Here is a 24,251-nt window from a genome sequence, read left to right as displayed (position 1 = left end):
AGGGAATTCCCAAGTAATACAATAAGACTATATGATTGAGCAAATACGCTTATACGAGTATCTATATAAAAGCCGTGATAGCCCAGTGGATATGAACTCTGCCTTCGATTCCGGAGAATGTAGGTTCGAATCCGGTCCGGGGCATGCACCTCCAACTTTTCAGTTATGTGCATTTTAAGAAATTAAATATCACGTGTCTCAAACGGTGGAGGAAAACATCGTAAGGAAACCTGCATATCTGAGAACTTTCTCAATTCTCTGAATCTCTGCGTGTGTGTAGTCTGCCAATCCGCATTGGGCCAGCGTGGTGGACAAAAACTAACCCCTCTTATTCTGAGAGAAGACTCGAGCTCAGTAGTGAGCTTGATAGAGTTTGCTCCCTTAGTTTCAGTTTAAGGTCTTACTTCGTGCAAACTTAAACTCTCACAGACCTACTTTAAAAACCATTGATGAGTTCCTTAATGATAAAGTTGCTTGGAGGCCATTGGATCAGCTTCCACCTTCACCACACACAGGAAGTAAAACTATAAGAAACTGTAATTGTTATCAATTGTAAATTATAGTACTGTATGACTTTTTCATTTCAAAGAGCAACTGTTGAGTTTCTTGCCGCTATCTTCTCAGCAGAACCTGCCTTACGAACCGGTGGTAGAATCTTTACAAATAGTCAACTGACGTGTCAAAAGTGCTTGTAAATTGAGCCTACTTGAAATAAATGAATTTTGATTTTTTTACAAATAATACGCTATTTAAAAAATCCACTTTCAGGCCTCGAGAGTAAAGAAAATTGTAAACCTTTACGTAGGTACTTACTGAAAAGGCTTTTTCTAAATTTTATATGATGCTTATATAATATTATCTCGACGATAACTATGTACGAACGAAATACGGATAGTTGTGACGTGTTTTGCGGTTACATTATTCGAATCGAATCGAAATTATTTTTTAATTAAAAGTATCATTAGGTATGAGAAGTGAGAACATTTGTTTCATAGTTCGGTAAAAAATATAGCACAACACTATTTCGTTAAAAAAAAATATTACTGATTAATTGAAACTAGAACAAAAATAAGGTTCAAATATTCAAAATTATTTGAACGAAACCCACTACCAAGAAGATGATTTATTTAGACAATTTACTTTATTAGAATTTACTAAATAAAATTGTAAACTTGGCCCATAGTGCCAAAGTACTTTCTTTACTCGTAGTATACTCAAAAGTACTGGGACCTATTCTGTGGTGTAGCCAGTACACTAAAATCTTTTGCAATTCGGGTACTTTCCCTCGGCTAGCCGTGAACTGTATGTGATCTTACTTTGGAATAGGTAAGCCTGTTTATTAGGTATCGAGATACTATACCAGACGATATTGCTAGGCGAAGATCAATTTAATTGTACATAGAAAACAAAATGTTCACAAATGTCAAAATATAGACGTAGTAGAAGTAGTTGATAAAGTTACTCGATTGCAACATAATACGGAACCCCTCATTTATAGTTCTGTTAAGTCTTTCTTTTTTAATAAAAATAAAAGGTCAGTGTGTATAAAAGTGGTGCGAACGACCGGTGGTTTTCTTGGTTCTTATTAGTATCGGCAAGATGTTACTCAATTGCATACGACTTTTTGTTTGTGTGTTTTGTGTGATTTATTACACACAGTGTTGTGTCGGACAGTTTATTAATTTTAGAAATTATGACACGAGTGAGTATTAATTTTCTAGAATAAATTTTCTTTATTTTTTTAATTATTTAATTTACTATTAATATTTTTTAAATAAATCGCAAAAAATACATAAGTGCGATTAATTTAGAAATAATTAAAAAATATCTTAATATTATATTGCTATCTCATCAAAACTGAGTTAATTTCTTAAGTTAACATTTTTTAATCCATAAATAAATATATATTCTTAAAGTTCAATTTTTATAATAGGCTCTTAAATATTTTTTACCATAAGTTAGGAAATTATAATTTATGTTAATCTCGAAAAGTTATCGGCAATATTTTTTACTTAACCTTAATTTATGTCGTAGATTACTATTTGCAATCTTGAAGATATTATTACAAAATATTATAAAGCTTTAAACAAAGAACAACTTTACTTTGTAGGTACGAGTACTATAGTTACTTTTAATTTATTATAAGATTAAATAACTCTGGTGCTTAATTGTATGTGTTACAACAACTCAACATTTTTTTATATTTCTTGTATTTTATTAAGTACATGTATACGAATATCTACTTAAATTCTACATAATGTGTTCAAAACAAATTATTTACAATATATTACCTATTGCTTAAATCAACTTATTTTATGAACGTTTAATAAGAGATACAAGTAATTCATACGTAGGATGTTTTTTTTTTAATTTTTTGGAAATTCTGTATTCCTGTGTTTGTCTATTCCTTCTCTTCATTTTATTTTTTACATAAAATGAAAACATGAAAACTTTCTTTCTACTGTTTACTCTTAAAACTAATTCATAATTAATATAATGTTATCAAATATTTGCATTATTTACCTATTCTTATTTTTAAAAACATATAAATGTTGTGCTTCTCCTAGTCAGAATTAAAATTAGATGTAGGTACTGGTTTTACCATTGAATAATATAGAGAGAGATCTTTGTGGTTTACCCATCGTTAATTTTACCTTAAGATGATGTTCTTAATCGTTTTAATAAAATTCCGCCGTTAGTCCAATGCTTGTATGGAGAACGACTAACATGATGACACAGCAAATATCAAAATTGGATCTGCGGTTAAAATGCCTTTAAAAATTATATAATAGAGAGAGACCTCTGCATTTGACTCGGAGGGCGTAAGTTCGAATCCGGTCCGGGGCATGCACCTCCTACTTTTCAGTTATGTGCATTTTAAGAAATTAAATATCACGTGTCTCAAACAGTGATGAAGGAAAACATCGTGAGGAAACCTGCATACCTGAGAATTTTCTTAATTCTCTAGGTGTGTGAAGTCTGCCAATCCGCATTGGGCCAGCGTGGACTATTGACTATTGGCCTAACCCTGCTTATTCTGAGAGGAGACTCGTGGCCAACAGTGAGCCAAATGGGTTGCTTATGGGTTGCTAATGATGATTATGACATTAGTAAGTAGGTACTATACCCATAAGGTATTATTCTGGTTATGATGGTGGGTCGAGTTTGAATCCTAGGGCGAACTATGAAATATGTTGGATTTACGGTCAAAATGCCTTTAACAATTTAAAAGCCTTTAGTGTACCTTATTAAGTACATTAGTAAGTAGGTAATAGGTAGATTTCATTCTGGATAATATGGGGTGGTTCTAGTTGTAGTCCTAGGAACACAGTACTCTACTATGAAATATTGAATTCTTTCTTACATTAAATACTCAATGATAATGGTGGTAATTACACCCATGGGTTTCGAAAAACACGGCCATTATAATAATTTGATAGCATTTTATCCCGTTCATTATCCTAATAACATCTGGGAGTGATCGTTACACAATTAAAGTATAGTGGGTCTAGGCTACAAATATCTACCCTCTTTTATTAAGAGATCTGGCCCTGTAGTAAGCTATTACAAATAGGTATAGATAACAATCTAATCAATAGACCAGGCGCTGTGAGGAATTGAGTGTGCAAAGTTCCACCGCACTCTGTTTACAGTTTTAAACTCAGAAAAACATGCAGATTACTATTCTGCATGTTGCCAGGAAGTTTGTTGGTCCATTCTTTTGTTCTATCCTACTTACTTATACCCATTAAATAGTAGTAGTTTTGGAGAAATACAGATGCTTGTTTTTAACTTTCTTATGTGTTTTTAATAGGCTATTAGTGTGATAATTTTATGATAAAACATTAGATATTCTTAATAAAATAAGCAATAAAACTGATACAAATCATTTGTTCCGTATACATGGTATAACAAAATAATGGATCAACAAACCTCCTGTTAATCTGCATGCTTTTTTGTGTTTTAAACTATAAACAGAAGGTAGTCCTCAAATTATGCACACTCAATACCTGACAGCGCCTGGTCTACGTCTACGTATTATGACGGCCTCCGTGGCGCAGTGGTATGCGCGGTGGATTTACAAAACGGAGGTCCAAGGTTCGATCCCCGGCTGGGCAAATTGAGATTTTCTTAATTGATCCAGGTCTGGCTGGTGGGAGGCTTCGGCCTTGGCTAGTTACCACCCTACCAGCAAAGACGTACCACCAAGCGATTAAGCGTTCCGGTACGATGCCGTGTAGAAACCGAAATGGGTGTGGATTTTCATCCTCCTCCTAACAAGTTACCCCGCTTCTATCTTAGACTGCATCATCACTTACCATCAGGTGAGATTGTAGTCAAGGGCTAACTTGTAAAGAATAAAAAAAAACATAGTCAAAATTAAAATTAAATTATTTAAATTAGGCTTAGTTTACAAGCACTTTTGAAACGTCAGATAATGTTATTGGAAAATGGTGATAATTAAAGTCAAAAGCTTATAATTAAAGTGATATTTTTCGCACATGGTAACATTGACGTAGTATATCAGCTGCTAGTTAAATTAAAAACTCTATATTGATGTTTCAATAAGGTCTTATGTTAGCCACACACCATCTGATAAAACTGACCGTGTGTTGGTCGCGATCGGCATGTACTATAGGTATCACAGATCATTGTAAATTACAGATTTGATTTTATCCTAAGTGTATTAAGATAATGTCAAAGCAATTGATAACTTAGTGCTTAATTATACAGCACAATAAAAAAGGACCGTCATGATTAAAAATAACTAGCTAAGTAAGAGTCAGATTATAGGATTGTGTTCCGTATAATTAACTAGCAGACACACGCGATTTTACCCGCTTAGTTTCAGATCACGTAAGGATACGGGGATTAAATGTAGCCTTTCTTACTCGCGGATAATGTAACTTTCCATTGATAAAAGAATTTTTTAAATCGGCCCAGAAGTTTCGCAGCTATTCACTTGAAACAAAGAAGTTTCCTCTTTATAATATTAATGTACTCGTAGATAGAATAAATAACGAATTATTGTTTGATTTTGAAATTATCCATCTTTTGCGTTAAAGCGTTGGTCCTATACACGGATAGGTATACGGTAAGTCAAATCAAGTCAAAATTAATTTATTTAATTTAGGCTTAGTTTACAAGCACTTTCAAAACGTCAGGTAAATAATAATATTATAACATAATGGTGATAATAATAATTGGTCGAAAACTTAACATTAAAGTTATGAGAGTTCCAAACTCCTTAATCCGAGAAGAGCCTACAACAAACTCAGCCGGCTTAGCTTAGCTTAGCTTGGTTAGCTTTAGCGTTTTCTGTTTAGTGGTCCTAAGTGTACCAATGTAACTGTGAAGTTATCTATTGCGATTATCGCTCTAAAATAAATTCGTCAACGATAGTCGTGATCGACTTAGACGGGAGAATATGTGCTAATAATATCTTTCCAATTTCAAGGACTAGGTTTATATGAGACTAGGTTTCTCACTGCCGTGCCTAGGAGAGCAAGTTGCGTTACTTCAAAACCAATCACACTATATTTTAATAATAATAATAATAAAAACCATTTATTCAGCCAAACGAGTTGCGAAGCTGAAGTGGCAATGGGCGGGGCACATAGTGCTAAGAGCCGATGGACGTTGGGGTTTCAAAGTGCTGGAATGGCGACCCCGCACTAGTAAGCGCAGTGTTGGCCGACCCCCCACCAGGTGGACTGACGACATCAAGCGAGTCGCAGGGATTCGCTGGATGCAGATGGCTCAGTATCGTGATGTTTGGAAGTCCCTACAAAAGGCCTATGTCCTGCAGTGGACGTCCATCGGCTGATATGATGATGATGATGATTCAGCCAAAAAAAACACAACATAAATAAGAAAAAAATCATGAGAATTAATACTAACTTAATACTAAGGCTTCGGCTGAATGGGGCGCTGCCTCAGCTCTATGCTACAGCTAAGTAACTGTAGCGCTGATTTTCAGGCATGACCCCACCAGGGTGAGCTCACGGACTGATCGGGAGAGCGTTGCGTTGTTTATTGGTTCCAAATTTAAAATAGATATATAATATACTACTATGTATCCACATATCTATAGTAAGTAAAATTAGATTGGAGCGAAGGACAAACATTAATATTATATGCAAAAAAATAAATAAAAAATAAAAAAAATAAAATAAGATTACTAAACAACTATTTTAAAGGCGAAAGTTTGTGTGGGTATGTATGTTCCTCATTTGCGCTGCGGCTACTGAAGCGATTTGGCTGAAATTTGGAATGGAAATAGATTTTACTCTGGAATAACACATAGGCCACTTTTCCTCCCGGAAAATTCCATGGTGCCCGCGGGATTTGTGAAAAACTGATTTCCACGCGGACGAAGTCGCGGGCGTGCGCTAGTAACAAATAATTATTGTATTATATTTACTACGTATCTCTTAACATAAGCCTAATAAAAAAATCCATTTAAAATGCGTATAGCCATGAACCAACTAAATCTAATTATACTTCCTATTACCAAAGTTGAAAGTAAGAGCAAAAATGTTATCATTGACTCTGACATTCTTAGGGTCTTACTACAAACATTCGGCCGGATGTACGATCTATTATCAAACTCAAATATAAACTTAAGTGTAACCGGAAATCCAATATTATTATGTACATTCCTAAATACTACCTGGTTTTCAATAAATTAACAAACTTGTCATTTGGTCGATGTTTAATTTTGTAACGAATTTTACGGATGGTAAATACGGATAATAGCTAAAGCAAAGAATTGACTAAGGTGGATTTAAGAGGCAAATAACTAAAAATTATACCGCAATTTAATGCTTTAAATAAATGAAAGTAAGAGTCATAAAGGTCACTACAGTTGTAGAAATAATATTTTTTGCACATCATTTAAAATTAAGAAGATAATAATTAGAGTTAGATGATATCAAAAAACGTTATTCAAAAGAGCCTTGAAAGAATAATAACAATGAGAGATGCTAAACAAGTTTCACACCTGATTTATGTAGGTAGCTTTTGAAATTTTTTTATACGATATTTTAATTCCGAACAAATGTGAAGAGACCCTTGTATGAATGCACTAGTTTCTTGCGTACCAACAACGACCGTTTGCACAAATGAAAGGTTATGGCCATAGCGCATCTGTTTGAACACATATTTCAAAATACCGTAATCTTAGTTAAGAAATGAAGAATTTGATTGAGCAATTTTTTTTATTGTTTTGTCCAAAATCTCTTTCACTAACTTTGACCTATTGTTTGTACATACCACGAATGTTTCAAGATCGAATTACACTTGTCGCTGGTTTTTGTGATGGTGACATAAATTATAGAGGAATGTGGCGATAAACCCCCATGCCTCGGAGAGCACGTTTGGCTGTCGGTCACGATCGTTATCATTAATATTAATATGTAATGATAATGAGTAATGATAAAACACTAAGAAATATACATATATTTCCTGTATTTAATTATTTAGCATGTTATAAAAAGCAATGCATTGTACAGGTAGGTTTATGACCATTTTAAACAATCGTTAAATATTAATCGCACTTACAAAAACTTTTAGTAAGTACCTACTTAAGTATCAGCCCATACCGTGGGGGAGCCTCTGCAAAAAACAACAATACTCGTATGTAACAGCCAAGAGTCATAATTCCAGCATTAAGAATATTTTAAGAATGTATTGTATCCCAGGTTTTCGAACCTAGCCAATTCTAAAATCTATTTATTTTCTTCATAAAGCTTATACACAATGCATACATATAACTGAGTCACATTTGATTAAACTAATGTAGCGTGAATGTGGAAATAACAACCGTTTATAATAAGGTGGAACGTAAAGTAATATGAAGTAATGATTGCAACAAATTAAAATGCCACTTAGTACGTTTACGTACGCGACAATTTTGGTATTATTGCTATGTTCATTTATTTAATATTGCGTAAACATATTAAAGCCTAAATTTAATTAAGCTGTCTTATGTAATTCAAAGTAAAAAGTAAGTAAGATCTTAATTTGTAAGTAATGCCACTTATCACATTACTAGCGGACCCGGTCAAGCTTTGCTTTGACTCATTCCCTACTTCGTCTTATTCTACTCCCACCCTACACCTACCCTACCCTACCCCTACTCAAGAGTCAAGCTACCCTACCCTACCCTCCCCTTTCCTACCCCTACCTAAAACGATAATATTACAAAACATAATACTAACATTGGTACGTTATTTATACTTATAATAAAACTGTAACAGGTCAAGTTCTGTACATTGAAGATATTTTGAAAATTTTATTTGGAGGGCATTGTATAATCAACTAGCGGACGCTTGCGACTTCGTCCGCGTGATTTTCTGTTTTTCACAAATCCCGTGGGAACTGTCGCGGACTTTTTTAAAAACTTTTAAAGGGGAATTATTCTGTCATACATGACTTTAGCGAAACTTTAACCGTTTACGCAGCGCACGCAGCGTAAGCTCTCAATAGAAAAAAAATCCCCCGATTTTGAAACATTCTTCATTGGTGCTCCGCTCGTATTAGTCTTAGCGTGATAATATATACTCCATAGCTTTCCTCGATAAATGGGCTATCTAACACTGAAAGAATTTTTCAAATCGGGCCAGTAGTTCCAGAAATTAGCGCGTTCAACCAAACAAGCAAACAAACTCTTCAGCTTTATAATATTAGTATAGAATATAGATAATAGTTATAAAATCATCGTAATATAATAATAACACTGCTACTCAGACATACCGACGAGTAGATGGGTATAATGTTAAAACGGGTATTCGTTTTTCCTCTCATACAAAAACTTCATTAAAGTTCATTGACCTCTGTTAGCAAAATACTTAACATTAAAATATACCGACACGGTCCATCGTAAAATATACTTACATTGTTTGAGAGACGGATAAAAAGGGTCTCCCTGTACTTTGACGCCCACTCTAACATTATACGGACCCTCTCATTATGCCGTATTCATTTTGGAAAATCACTGAAAAGTTTACGTAGGTAACTTCAACAGCCAAAGTACCTTTTTTGACAAGGAGTAATCCCCATTAGAATATACTGTAACAAGGAGATGGCGTGATTATGTCGCAGTCATGACATCTAAACACATGATCAATTGAAAAATAAAAATTTTAATAATAAAAAAAATTTGAGCCGTTACAGGACGCCTGGAAGATGTGAAACATCGACATTATTATAATCCACTAGCGGATGCCCGCGACTTCGTCCGCGTGAAACGCGATGTAAACTTTCAACTACCCTTACCCTACCCCTACCCTACCCTACCCCTACCCTACCCTACCCCTACCCTACCACTACCCTACCCCTACCCTACCCTACCCCTACCCTACCACTACCCTACCCCTACCCCGTTTTCTAATTATTATTAATATGAACTTTATACAATAACAATAAAGCTCAAATTGACTACGGTTTATTTAGAAAACATTTGTATGGGAAAAAGAAAAGGACTATTTTTATGATTTTTCCGGCAATTATTCAAATTTGTCTCGCCGTAAAAACCATCCTAGAACTTCAACAAACATTTAAAAAAAAGAATTGACCAAATTAATCCAGGCGTTGTTGAGTTACCGCTTACCAACGCATTTTGCGATTGATTTTTAAATTATAGATTAACACTGTACACTACTGCATATAGACTGTATATATATACATATATATATATATATACACCATCATTATAGCGTGGTGACGCGTCGCCATGCCAGAAGTCGGTTTTACGTGCGGCTATAGTTGTTTCACATCAAAAAGTTCAACCGACTTTTAACACAAGAACTAACCTAAACCAAAAAGCAAAAAATAACATCGTACACATGTTACCTATACCTACCTTCTGATCAGTTTGAAGGCGGTGCCAAGCCAGTGATGTTTTAATTAAAAGACTTTAATTTAAGCACAACACTGGATTGGTCTCCTCTTTGGCCTTCTTTTTGCAAGTTGGTTAATAAAGTACCTAATCATCGCACTATTATTACCTATATAGGTGAAATGTGCGATAGTGTGTATGTTTGTTTCTCCTTGGCGCTGCGGCTACTGAATCCATTTGGCTGCAATTTGAAATGGTAATAGATTTTACTCGGGATTAACAAATGGGCTACTTTTCATCCACGCGGACAAAGTCGCGGGCGTCCACTAGTAAAACATTAAAAAAATACTTAAAAGCTAACAGATCAATAATATGATGACAATGTGAGATTGTTTTTAGTTTATTACAAATATAAATCTATACCAATATTATAAAGCTGAAGAGTTTGTTTCCTTGAACGTACTAATCTCAGGAACTACTGGTCTATTTGATAAATTATTTCAGTGTTAGATAGCTCATTTATCGAGGAAGGGTATATGCTATATTTTATCCCTATATACCTACGGGAACGGAAACCACGCGGGTGAAACCGCACGGCGTCTACTAGTATAAATATAAAAAAATAGTTTATTACAAAATAATTTACCCCACCAATAGCATTGGAATTGGAACAGCGTGGTTTGGTCTAAGCTCCGTATGGTAAGCAAACCAACATTTGAGTATCTTAATCTAAAAACGAAAAATAATTAAATGAAAAAAATGAAGATGCTAAAGTTACAGTAGTAACACATTACCTTTTTCAACCATTCTAATTGCAAAACGAAAGAGCACTTTAATTGCATTTACATTGCATTAATGCGTATAATTTTGGTAATTTACTAGCAAGTCTGAAAAGATGTTACCTAAAAGCATAATAAAGCAGCAGCCATGCGAGGTTTCACTATCATCATTATCATCATTTCAGCCGATGGACGTCCACTGCTGGACATAGGCCTCTTGCATGGACCTCCAAGCATAACGATCTCAAGCCGCCAGCATCCAGCGGTTTCCTGCAATCCGCTTGATGTCCTCTGTCCACCTAGTGGGGGGTCGACCAACACTGCACTTTCCGGTGCGGGGTCGCCATTCCAACACCTTGGGACCCCAACGTCCATCGGCTCTTCGAACTATGTGGCCTGCCCATTGCCACTTCAGCTTCGCGACTCGCTGAGCTATGTCGGTGACTTTGGTTCGTCTGCGGATCTCCTCATTTCTGATTCAGTCACGCAGAGAAACTCCAAGCATAGATCGCTCCATCGCCCGCTGAGTTTTCACTATACGTACTTACAAATTGTACCAACTGGAAAATCCCTTCTACAATACAGCTCCAGGCTCCTAAGCCGTGATAGCCCAGTGTATATGTGTCCTATTCGGAGCGCGTAGGTTCGAATCCGGTCCGGGGCATGCACCTCCAACTTTTCAGTTGTTTGCATTTTACGAAATTAAATATCACGTGTCTGGAACGGTGAAGAAAAAGAAAACCTCGTGAAAAAAACCTGAGAATTTTCGTAATTATCTAGGTGTGTGAAGTCTGCCAATCCGCATTGGGCCAGCGTGGTGGCCTAACCCCTCTCATTCTGATAGGAGAGTCGTGCTCAACAGTGAGCCTAAATGGGTTACTAGTGAATACAGCTCCGTGACGAGTCCTCGGGGTACCCGTTTATTTTTGCTTCTATGAAGTGCATTCCTCTGCAAAACTGTATTGCTCTCAATAACTTTATAAAATGACATCATTGCTAAAACCTTGCTGTAGCCTTTAAATGCACAGTTGTAGCAACATTTATGTATTAAATATCACATTTATTTTTCAAAATGGCATGATCTGCCTGCAAATTAGGAGTATTATCAATATTAGTAAAATTTATTGAAGGATTTTTATAAGTTCAATGCTAAATTCAAAATTATTAATGTCAAGTTTTGAGGCTTATTGGTTATGTAAGATAAGAATTAGCCCATAATACTATAGAATGACACATAATGGATTGTTATACTAAGCTGGTGGGTATAACAACCGTAGTAAATATAGTGAATGTCTATCAAATCACTGAAAAAATCATGGCTCACGCGAGAATTGCGCGAGAAAAACAGTTTTTTTCATATTAGCCATTATTTCATCTTTAAATACGAGTATAAATAACATTTTCATTTCACTGCCGAACACAAGCGAAAAGCCTCTGCTAGGTGTAAGTGAAAAAGTAAAAAAAAAAAGTACCTACCATAGGAATTAGACCATAGACCTCTAGCTCTATACCTCTAAGACCTCATAAATCAGGTCCTTTAACTGTGAAGCCATGGAAACTATTTTAACAATGAATTTGGAAGATAGAATTTGTTCTAGTATCACTGCTTAGACATTACAAAATCGTTGAGCAATGTACTTCTACTCTAACATCATAATTACAGTCTTTATCTCCCAGTTCTCACGAACCACGATAAGACCATACAACTAATACAAATCAGAATAAAAATTCCGTGAAATAAATTTAACGGTTTATATTTTTCAATCCAAACAAAATAAATTCTGTGATTTCAAAATGACTGTATTTTCTAAAGTGCTTACAGTTGGTATAGAATTTTTTTTTATTCATAATAGACTTGCGCTTGACTACAATCATGCCTGGTGGAAAGCAATGATGAGGTCTAGGTTGCAGCGCGCTTGCCTAGAAAATGCCTATTCACTCTTGTCTTGAAGGTGCACAAATCATAATGTTAGGAAACACAGAAGCTGGAAGGGCATTCCACATCTTCGCTGTTCTTATTAGAAACGTCGATGCGAAACGTTTTGTGCGAGTCGACTGGACATCGACAACAAAAGGATGCCGATTTGCACGGTGTCTCGCTGTTCTGTGGAATTATTATAGATTTATTGAGACTTTTATTAGAAGGTAGAGAGGGTTATTAAGTAACATAATATACCTATACGCTAATTTTTATCCCGAAAATATCCATAGTTCCCACGGGATTAGTAAAAACGGAATTTTACGCGGACAAAACGAAATTAGACCGAAAACGACGTCTTAGTGGGCTCTTCGAGGCATGAAGGTGTATCTAGTAAGTACCACCAACTCCAACTCCAGGCTAAGAATTTTACGGAAAATTCTAACAAAATATAAAAGCTCAGGACTTGAACCTAGTACCTCGTAATAAGCCTAAGCCAACCTAACCTCTAGACCAACGAGTAGCTCAATAACACTTAACTCAATGGATAAGTAAACATCAATGACAGGAAGATGAAATAAATTTGATCATTTACTTATCACTAATTAGATATTTTAACGATTATGCAAATTCACTTAAATGTAAAATACCTTATAGCTTGCACGTGATATTAATGTACAATTAAATTGCCACCGACAAAAATCAAAGTCATTTTACTGTTGATAATAAAAAATAAACGACCTTAAACTATCAATTCACGTGCAAGTATAAAATACGTACAAACTTCAGACAATCTTTTCCGCGTACATCAATCAATACATATAAATGAAAATAATGCGTGATCGAATCAAAAATGAGGAGATCCGCAGACGAACCAAAGTCACCGACATAGCTCAGCGAGTCGCGAAGCTGAAGTGGCAATGGGCAGGCCACATAGTTCGAAGAGTCGATGGACGTTGGGGTCCCAAGGTGTTGGAATGGCGACCCCGCACCGGAAAGCGCAGTGTTGGTCGACCCCCCACTAGGTGGACCGAGGACATCAAGCGGATTGCAGGAAACCGCTGGATGCTGGCGGCTCGAGATCGTTATGCTTGGAGGTCCATGCAAGAGGTCTATGTCCAGCAGTGGACGTCCATCGGCTGAAAAAAAAAATGAAAATAAAGTATCTATCTGTAATTTCAAAATAACTGTGTCTTTTCAATTACATATATCTAACATATAATCAAGCTTTTAAAAATTTTGTCTGTCTTTCTGTTTATCCAGGCTAATCTCTGGAACCGAAACTAGAAAATTTTAATGTGACTTTCACTGCTACTTTTTATCCTGAAAAATACATGCGGGATTTGTTAAAATCACAATCGCAGTCGTAGGCGTTCGTTAGCAGATTGTCTGTCTGACTGTCTGTTACCTTTTTACGGCTAAGCCGCTGAACCTATTCGAAGGAAACTTGGTATAGAGATAAAGTGCACCTTAGAGCAGAATAGGCTACTTTTTTCCGGGAACAATTCATGGACTAATAAAAATCGGTTGTCTGTAAAGTCGGTTTATTGACAATAGTTGAATATGACAAAATCATAAGAAGATACTTATGGAATGGTTGCATTTTTCAAAAGAAAGTGTTCGTTTCTCTATAGTACTGTTTTATAAAGTTAATAGACAAGAATACGTCATCTTTTTTCGAATGTGCAGCCGGCTCCATCGAATTATAAGACGTTGTCACGTCAAAAAACAGATTTAACGCTATCGAAGTTGCGGGCGTCCGCTAGTTAATCCATAATACATAATGTATATCGATGCGTGTTATAGCCTTCTTCATTTTATAAAAGCTGAAAGTTTATTAGTTTGCCTACTAGGTAGGTAATAGCTAAATACTAAAACAAAAAGTACAGTAGGCTACCATGGAGTTTGGGCCTTGATGGTGATGGAATTCATTACGAACCTGTATTGGAGGAGGATTTCCATTTTGTACAATTTGTACGTATAGTGAATACCCTAACTAAAAATCTTGTGCACGCCAATGTTTGGAAGGTTATCCAACGATCATAAATCATACCCTAGAACTTTAGGATTTGAGTTGAGTCGTTTAACCATGGGATTACTGAGAGTTTTTAAATATTTAATTTAGAATTTTTTGTTGAAGACAGATCGTTATGACTTGTAGTGTAGTTGTATAGGTGATTGATTTTTTTGTTCTTACATTCTAACATTGGATTTTTAATAACTACATGTACCTACTCACTCAACATCATTAAATGTTTCTCATCATTGCTGGCACAATAGTCATTGACCTGACCCATACCGTTACGCAATGATGTATTGTAATTAAAATAAATGAAGGCACGGTCATGAGAAATAGGATCATTGGGATGACACTAAGATAAAAACACCGGCAAAGTGAGAGACGGATTCGCGCATAGAGGGTTCTGTACAAATTGAAAGTTATGTAACATTACTGAAGTTACTAACATAACCTGTAAATAGCTACAAATCTACCGCTATCAGATTTTTAAAGTTGAACTTTTCATCACCTCGATTTTTATCGTCCATCTATTGCATGTCGCAATAAGAGCTAAGGAGAGCTAAGGGAGCTTGACATAGCAACGAAACTGGTCTTCTGGCCGAAACCGAAACCGCATATTCGGCCGTGGCTTCAGTTGCGGTCGAAACCGAAACCGAAACTCACGTGGTCAAGTATAAAATTAAAATACTGAAATTTGGTGCATTTCACTTATTATTCTGCATTAATTAGGACATGAACTTTCGGTCGGAAACTATAATGAATGAAGATTTTAATCTCAACCTCTACGCGTTGCTTAGAAGTAAGGTATTAACAGACAGAAAGACGGAACCCTAAACATGCTATGAAATAAATTGTAAATGTGTTACAGTTTTATGTCAATTCTACATGTCACAATCATCCAAAATACCTGTCTACTTAAGTACGATACCCACAATTCATTAAGTTTGGTATATATAGTTTGGTATATTTACTTTGGTACAAAAATTATACTTAACTAATCATTAACAAATACAATTTTTCTTTCAACCAGCTACAAGCCCGCCCTTGCCATTCCCAGCTTGCCAAGCCGACAATATCGAATGTCTTCGACGGGGTCTACGGACGTTCTTCTTCCTCATGGAATCCGCCCACTTTGGGATGCAGTCCGTGGACCCTATGATACTCAACAGCCTAACAGTCGCTCTGCCAGAAGAGCAACTGTCATTTTTAATGAGGCGCATCAACGTCACCGGTGCTAAGTGGACGAGACTAGCTGAAAGGAAGTAAGTTCAGAGCTAATTTCACATGTAATGCTAGTCATATTCCAATAAATCCACGTGTCTGCAGCGCTAACGGCAGGACATCCGATAAAACTGACCGTGTGTTGGTCGCGATCTGCATGATGCGATATACGGACGAAATAGGTGAGTGGTAGTTATTTCGTATAACAGTTGGCATCAATTAACTTTTTACTGGTAGTAAGGTTTGTAATGTGAAGACACTCTACTAAACTACTAATTTGAATTTCATCACAGATTCTAACATTTCAACTTTAAAGTTCAAGTGTAAATTACTTACAGATGACGTACCTACCTTAGTTTTAATAGTAATAAAGTTTTGCAATATGCATACATTTACGAAGGATGACAAATGACTTTACTGATAAAATGATGTTGATGTTCATACATTGCAATGCACGTAATTCATTTCTATGCAAAAGATATCAACGCGCACATCACAACCACTTAATAACCAAAGATTGTTCTTACTCACTGATTACTAAAGCGTTAGCTTTAGCGTTCTATGTTCTGTGGCTAGGCTGGTGTCTAACTCTTAGATAAGATGACAAAATATGTTGCACCTTCAAATAAATTGCTTTATGTACCTACATAGCTTACTTTTACGGCCATATTTATAAACATGGATTAAAAATGTAAGAGCATTTACTTCAAAGTAAAGTGGACTTAGTCACTACTGTTTAAAGAAACCATTTTTGTCTCTTATTAATGGTTGCCGGTAAAATTATTAGCATAAGGGATATTATGTCCCAGGTTGCAAAACATAATAATATATAAATATACTAGCTGAAATATACCTAGTAGCCTATGTGTAAATTTAGAGTAAAATCTATTATCATTCCAAATTTCAGCCAAATCGCTCCAGTAGTAGCGGCGTTAAAGAGTAACAAACATCAAAACAAACAAACATGCATACGAACTTTCGCGTTTATAATATTAGTAGGATTAGCAGGATGCTTTTGATATCATTTTTCCTGATGAAACCTTGCTACAATTTTTTTTTTTTTACTTTTAAATAGTTCCACGGCATTGGTTACAAAAAATCAGGCTTTCATACGTACAAAATTAAGGTACTTATTAAAAATATTATTAATTATAGATTTTTCTATTTCCCAGATTCAACTTGCCAGGCGGAAAGAATGGCGTCCGCTTCATAAACAACTTGCACGTCACTGGAGAAATTACAATGATGACGGCGGCAAGAATTGATCCTTTCTTCGCTCAAATTACGATGGATATCCGTAAGTTATTAATCTAATCGATCCTCACAGTCCGGAAAGCCTAAAATCCTATCCTAAATCATAAGTTTCTCAATTAGGTACTTTAGTATTAGGTAAAAGTTCGTCAATTGAAAAAATACCCTAGATATATTTTAGTTATGTGACCTCTGTGACGCAAGTTGGGAATGCTGTGGTATCCAACAGAGTGGACCTGGGTTCGATTTCCTGCTCGAGGTCATTTAAGATTTTCAAATTGACCAAGGTCTGGTCTGGCGGTAAGCATAGGCCTTGGCTAGTTTCTACGGCAGTTTAGCGTTTTGGTATGATGCCGCTTAGAAACCAACAGATACAGGGATAGAACTTATAGTTCTTTCAAAAAGTCCATCTTACTAAATCGTCATTTAACATCAGGTGAGATCACATTTTGATCCATCATTTTATTTAATTACTAAATACATTCCTCATATTCACTTCTTTTTAATACCCATACTACAAAGACTAATATTTTCAAGAATATTGGCATATGGCTATGGCTATTAAACGGAACTTATAGGTGCCGTATACTAGCACACTAAACTTTTAGGTCGTATAAACTAAGCCATCCATTTTTAGTGCCCAAATATTATAATTTTACCTCCCCTGTTCCTTATGAGATAATAGATGAACAGAATAATATGTCAACCGTCAAATGTAATAAGTAAAATGTTGGTAAACCAGGACCACGATTTTTTCTGCATTATTTAATAGATATAAACATCGACTTTAAAAGATCACAGTAAAAAAGACAGAGGATGTTGGGCAGACACTATCAGAGGTCCGTATGACAATGACATAAGTAACCTACCTATACATCCATCTGTAAGTATTATTTCACTAGCTGACGCCGTGCGGTTTTACCCACGTGGTTCCAGTTCCCGTAGAAATACGGGGATAATATATATATATATATATATATATATATATATATATATATATATATATCCTATAGCCTTCCTCGATAAATGGGCTATCTAACACTGAAAGAATTTTTCAAATCGGACCAGTAGTTCCTGAGATTAGCGCGTTCAATCAAACAAACTCTTCAGCTTTATAATATTAGTATAGATTATTAATTCTATATGCTTTGTAGTTCTGTACTTTAGTAGGTTACGGTAAGTAGGTAGGTAGGTACTTACCTAGTTTCTCGCCCTGTCGTCCTACACAACGTCAATTGACATTTCAGGATAATTAGCTAGGCATCCGTAGCTGGAGGAAATTCGTTGATATTTACGTAGATAGATAATAATATCTATAGGTAAGTACCTACAATAAAAGTTAATGAAATGCAAAGTATTACGGAAATTAAAGAACGTGTTTGTTCAAAAAAAATGTTAGACTTGCGCGCACATAATTACAGTGTCTAGTACATACCTACTCCTAAATAGTTGTCCGCCACATTATCTTTAAAATCACTTAAAAAAGGTTACCAAGCAACCAAAAACCAAACGTCTTTTTCCTAGCGTGGACCCACTAGGTGGGTTTCCTTTCCGGCACAAACTCTCCTACTTGGCTTCATCTTGGTATCAGATTTCTTACGAATGCTTTTTAAACGGGTACATACCTACCGCGATAAAACGATGAGATTTTTAATGTCGACGGGACTGAAGTTTGCGAGATGCGAAGTTGACAGCAGCTGTTAGGGGCAGAACCGATCTACCCTCTTTCTTGTTAATTTTTCTCTTTTTTCAACAACCTCACGTTTTTGGCTGTTTCGGCAAACCACACTCACGACATCATTTTTTGTTTTTCGGTAATAATGCGTTCGAAATATTCATGACGTGATACATTGCATTGATACCGCGGTAACTGGCAGAATCCTGTATATATCCTATATAGATAAAGCTAAGCGTTTTTAATACAATTTTGAGAAAATCTAATACTTCTGATGATGATGGAAATGATCAACATCACAACACAGTCAGGTTTTAGTTCTTTAAAAATGGTTTTATTGTATTAGGACAAAATATTAATTCTATAGTTGTCCCGCCTGCCTACCTGCAGGTGGTTTAGGTTCGTGATGTTTGGAAGTCCTTACAAAAGGCCTATGTCTAGCAGTGGGCGGTCATCGGCTGATATGATGATCATGATTTGTCCGGGTTTTAGCCAAATGTCTAATGATAAATAAACCTGCCACCCTTACCAAATAACATTTTGGATAAAAACGATGACTAAGTCATTAAAATAATTGGGTATTTCGCTTGGGCATTTCCTCCTTTAAATGGATTGTTACTTGTATCTAGCAGATTCATTAATAATCGCGTGATAATTTCTCATTTAAATTATATGACAAAAAGTAGACGTAAAGTCACTATGATGGGTTATAAGTGCCTTTAATTATAAGTTAAGATAGTAATTTATTGATTCGAACCTGTAGCGTATCTAAAACCAGTTACAGTGAGTTAATAATATTAAATACTACCTAGGGCTAGGTGTGACCTACTCGTAAATACCCGATGCGCCTAAAAAAACAGGAATCCACCTTCAATTGAACAGGTTTTACCTGTCATTGTACCTACTCTGATTTCCTTATGGGATGTTTCTGTGCAAGGCCGTGGAGGTAATCACCTGCGTAAATACCAACTGCTTTTAAAAATTTCATTTTGAAAGTTCATTTCAGAATAAATGGTAACAAATAAAAAAGCATACTACACAGTTTACGTACCGCGAGTATGTAAAAAAACTAAGAGCTATTGTGACTTTTTTGTAAGCGAAGAAGGTCTAGTTAGTAGGAGCTTAACCAGTTTTGGAGTGAACTTTTGTATAGCAGCTAGGAAGGTCGAAAACTAGACGCGTAAATATCATTGTGCCCACGAGTAAAGCGCTACTTACGAGTATGCTAAGAAGAAAACAAAATTATAGACCTAAAACAAAAAGAATTGTAATCATCCTACTATCCTACCGGACTATGGATGGATGGATTGATGAATCTTTGTCAATAGCGTAGCTACTCAGGGGCTGCAATGCCTCAAGCTCAGGGGGCCCCCGAATCCTTACCAGTTAATCGCCATCGAAATGTACTTAGAAAATTTCGAAAACGAAAAAGAGCTGATGATAAAGTAACTAAGAATTTTTATGTATATATATGTTTAATATTTATACTTGATAAAACCAGTCTAGATAGTGTGGGGCCCCATGTTTTCATTTGCACCAAGGCAAGGTTACCTAGCTACGCCCCTAATCTTAGTTACTCTTTCATGCCTCGACGCGATGGTCTTGGTATTGAGATAGTTACCTGGATCAACTACTGTTTGTTCCGGGAAAAAATTCATAGTTCCCGCGGGAAAAACTGTTATGATGGTATGCCGTATGGATGATTACTCTTAGGTAGGTACACGCCGCGACTAAATCCTGTAGGTATTAACACAAACTACTTTTCATCCCTGACTCGCGGGATTATAAAAGATGGTGACAGTGAGGATATGGATGATTATTATCCTGTAAAGCGTCGTCTACTGATGCGATTTGGAAAAAAATCGACTGGGGATAAATTATATGTGTACCTTTTATTCCTTGTGATGTTATGGGTCTTTGTTACTTTTTATATTTACTCTTTATCTCTTTAATTTAGCATCACTGCTAATAATAATAATTTATAGAATGCCGCTACTTGCAATACCTACGTCTTATTTTCTTTCTTTGTCTATAAGATAATTTATTCCAGTTTAAACACAGGTAATAAAGAAAATGAAACCATACCGAATGTCATATAAGGTACATACAATACCTACTTAAACTACGCGCGTCTATTACTACATAAATAGACACATTTATCACAATCTTTGGCTTAGCATCGTAATATGGAATGACGTCTTGACTCTTGATAGTCATTACGTCTACTCACCTAGAGATGTTTCGTTAGATTTTATCGGAGAGACTGAGATCTTGAGAGACTTTTTTTTTAATTCTTTCAAGTTAGCCCTTGACTACAATCTCACCTGATGGTAAGTGATGATGCAATCTAAGATGGAAGCGGCCTTACTTGTTAGGAGGAGGATGAAAATCCACACCGCTTTCGGTTTCAACATCGTACTGGAAAGCTAAATCGCTTGGCGGTACGTCTTTGCCGTTAAGGTGGAAACTAGCCACGTCCGAAACGAAACCTCTCACCAGCCTATAGGTAGGTAGGTGAGGAGACTTAGGCGAGGTTACAGGCTACTGTTTTAAATTAGTGGAGCTCAGTCATTTCATTCACAACATAATTATTGTTATTAGATCATTGCAAATCTATGTAGTGACTCTTTTTTCGAATTAAAAAATAATAATTTAGAATCTTTAATATTAATGTCAGAAATAAAAATAAAATTGTTGCACACCACACTAGGTTACAAAAAAATTAGTAATTTTTTAGACTACTAGAAACTTTATATTTTTTTACAGCCAATAATTAAATCAAATAGTATAGCCATGTACCTAAGTAGGAACAATTACTTACACTATCCAAAAATAGCATCAGGGTTATTGGGTATTAGCTATTTAGTTATTCAGTTCTATTTCAACATACCTAATATCCGATTAATAATGTATGTTATCTGATAGTTGTCTATATTATAGTCTACATTTTTTATTCATCATGTTTAAGTTACCTATCAGTAGGTAAGCCTCAATAGCTCAATGGTAAAGGAGCCGAACTCAACGAGGGCTGGGTTAGCAGGATCGTGGGTTCAATCCTCGCCCGCTGGAGTATTGTTTTGTTGTTTTGTTGAGTAATGTTTATTGTACTATTGACCACTCCTAACACAGTGTTTTCCGAGTAATTGGAGGGAAATGGGAATACCTATTGGTTATATTTAAAAAGATTTGGCAATTATTCTTAAAAAAAAAACATTATAATTGTCCGATGAGACACGGAGTGTTGAGACTGACTTTCGTCAATTTTAATATTTCGTGCCTGATGACACACAGAATTCTAACAACAAGAGACGTGATAGCCCAGTGGATATGACCTCTGCCTTCGATTTCGGAGCGTAGGTTCGAATCCAGTCCGGGACGGCTCAAGATTGTGATGTTTGCAGGTCCCCTATATGCATCAGTGATATTACATGAAACCTATATTCATCAGTGGACATCCATTGGATTATAATGATGATGATGATGATGATGATGATGATGATGATGATGATGATGATGATGATGATGATGATGATGATGATGATGATGATGATGATGATGATGGTGGTGGTGATAATGATACCACTTTAAAACTAAAGACTTCTGCTGCGAGAATTATTATAAACATACAAAATAGCAACTTATTTACGTAGGAACAAGGATTTGGAACGTGAGTAACCCTAAAATAAATAATTAACAACCTCTGTATTTAAAAGAGTTTTTATTACGTTACGATACCTTACAGTTTATGTACCTACCTTCTAATTAATTAAATGCCTAGGCTAATAAATATTATTACCTAAGTAAATTAATTAAGCAATAAAATCCTTTAACCTTGTTATAAAAAGAAAGTTTATTATATTGACAACAAACCAACAAACCGATCGTGCCAACATATTGACTTTGTTTCACTGTAGTTTGTGTATTGGCACTCATTTCAGGGATTATAGACCTTGTCCAGACTAATTGAGGTGCGAATTCTTTCAGCGAATTACTGGACGCAAAACATTGGGGCCACAACTCTTTCTGCCGTATTTCATGTCGGTCGTCCTGACTCCTGCTCATTATTTCCGAATTCGTCTGTCTAAACAAGGTCTAAATCCGCATCACTATACCATCGGAGGCTCGTGGCGAATTCATTGGATTGGATTGGATAAAAAAAAATGGTGATAATCAAAGTAAAGTAGTACCACTGTCTAAATCAATCTTCCTGTTTCAGAGGATGTGGAAAGTAACATAACATACACGTGGGCCGGACAACGAGGCTACGACAACGAAGATTACATATTTGTAGGGCCCGAGAGGGTAGCCGTAAGAAATTCAAGGACGCCGTTCTTCTATTTGCAGTCATGTAAGACAATTTCATTTTTCTACTGCCATTTCGTAATCTAAACCTCAAACCATAAAACAAAGCTATTAATTCCTACAGGACGTTTGGTAATGGGTAAATATGCTACAATGTTTTTTTTTATATTTAAATAGGTAGTTCTATGTCATTGGTTACAAAAATTGAGGCTGCCCTAAAAGAGACAAATCTAGAAGGCACCGCCGATATATCTATTATAGCCTATGTCACTATCTACCGCAGTTCAGATGAACTCAATGACACCTCATTTGTCAAAAATCGTCCAGCTGTTTGGGCTGTAGGGTGTGCCAAAGAAATGGACATATATACACTTCGTTTGTTTTATAAAAGAGACAAGTTTTTTAATGCCAAGTAATGCACGTTTCATACTCAGTAAGACCTCTGCCTTCAGTTTGTAGTCAGAGGTCATACTCCAGGGCATGCATCTCCCAACTTTTCAGTTGTGTGCATTTTAAGAAATTAAATATCACGTGTCTTAAACAGTGAAGGAAAAACATCGTGAGGAAACCTGCATACCTGAGAATTTTCTAAATTCTCTATGTGTGTAAATTCTGTCAATCCACATTGGACCAGCGGAATGAGGCCTAACCCCTATGATCCTGAGAGGAGACTTGTGCTCAACAGTGAGCAAAATATGGGTCGTTAACAATAAGTGGCGGTTAATTGCGGTTAATTTAGCATTATCACCTAATATTACTAATATGTTACTTAAGGATTTTTTTTTTATTTCAGCTGACGAAAGGGATGCAGCCGACCTGCAACAAATACTAGAGGGAAGACCAAGTGTTCTTGACCATATGTGTAATGAAATTACTATAGCTTTAATGCATTCTGTTGTAGATAACTTTAGACTGTTTGCTAGTAAGGTACCAGCTAAAAACTATTATGTGTATGCAGAGAATAATAATAATATTAGTAATTTGTAATTAAACAGTATTCATACTAAGGGAATGTTTTATTTCAGATGAGTAAATAAGTAAATTTTTTTTTATTTCTTATCTTAAGCTATTTGAAAAAATACTTTTTCACTACTCTTGCTCAAAAACACTGTCATATTACCACTCCACAGCGGGGCTAAACAAGCATTTCAGCCTCTAGGGGTTAAAGTAATTTTGTATTTTTTAATTCTTATCTGTTACAAGTACTAGCCAAGTACTAGCCTACTATAAAACGGAGGAGGGAT

At 35.7% G+C, this 24,251-nt stretch overlaps 1 protein-coding gene across 1 annotated transcript; it reads left to right on the top strand.

The window, feature by feature from the left end:
• Window positions 1-1,540: 1,540 nt before the first annotated feature.
• On the top strand, window positions 1,541-24,014 carry LOC112057931 (uncharacterized). The gene is made up of 5 exons (XM_024098543.2): window positions 1,541-1,702; window positions 15,589-15,820; window positions 16,952-17,076; window positions 22,922-23,053; window positions 23,801-24,014. Exons 1-5 carry the CDS (start codon window positions 1,600-1,602, stop codon window positions 23,992-23,994), a joined length of 786 nt encoding a protein of 261 aa, XP_023954311.1. The 5' UTR covers window positions 1,541-1,599; the 3' UTR covers window positions 23,995-24,014.
• The last annotated feature ends 237 nt before the right edge of the window (window positions 24,015-24,251 follow it).

The sequence above is a fragment of the Bicyclus anynana genome, chromosome 13 (genome assembly GCF_947172395.1).
Source record: "Bicyclus anynana chromosome 13, ilBicAnyn1.1, whole genome shotgun sequence".
NCBI classification, from domain to species: domain Eukaryota; kingdom Metazoa; phylum Arthropoda; class Insecta; order Lepidoptera; family Nymphalidae; genus Bicyclus; species Bicyclus anynana.
Note: the sequence above shows the minus strand (reverse complement) of the source record. Positions and strands in the feature narration are given on the sequence as shown.

Bases quoted from the DNA above. Each gene is read 5' to 3' on its own strand.
- LOC112057931 (XM_024098543.2), top strand. From the start codon at position 1,600: ATGTTACTCAATTGCATACGACTTTTTGTTTGTGTGTTTTGTGTGATT. The intron at 1,703-15,588 runs GTGAGTATTAAT...TCTTTCAACCAG, and splicing joins TTTTAGAAATTATGACACGA to CTACAAGCCCGCCCTTGCCA. The intron at 15,821-16,951 runs GTAAGTTCAGAG...TCTATTTCCCAG, and splicing joins ACGAGACTAGCTGAAAGGAA to ATTCAACTTGCCAGGCGGAA.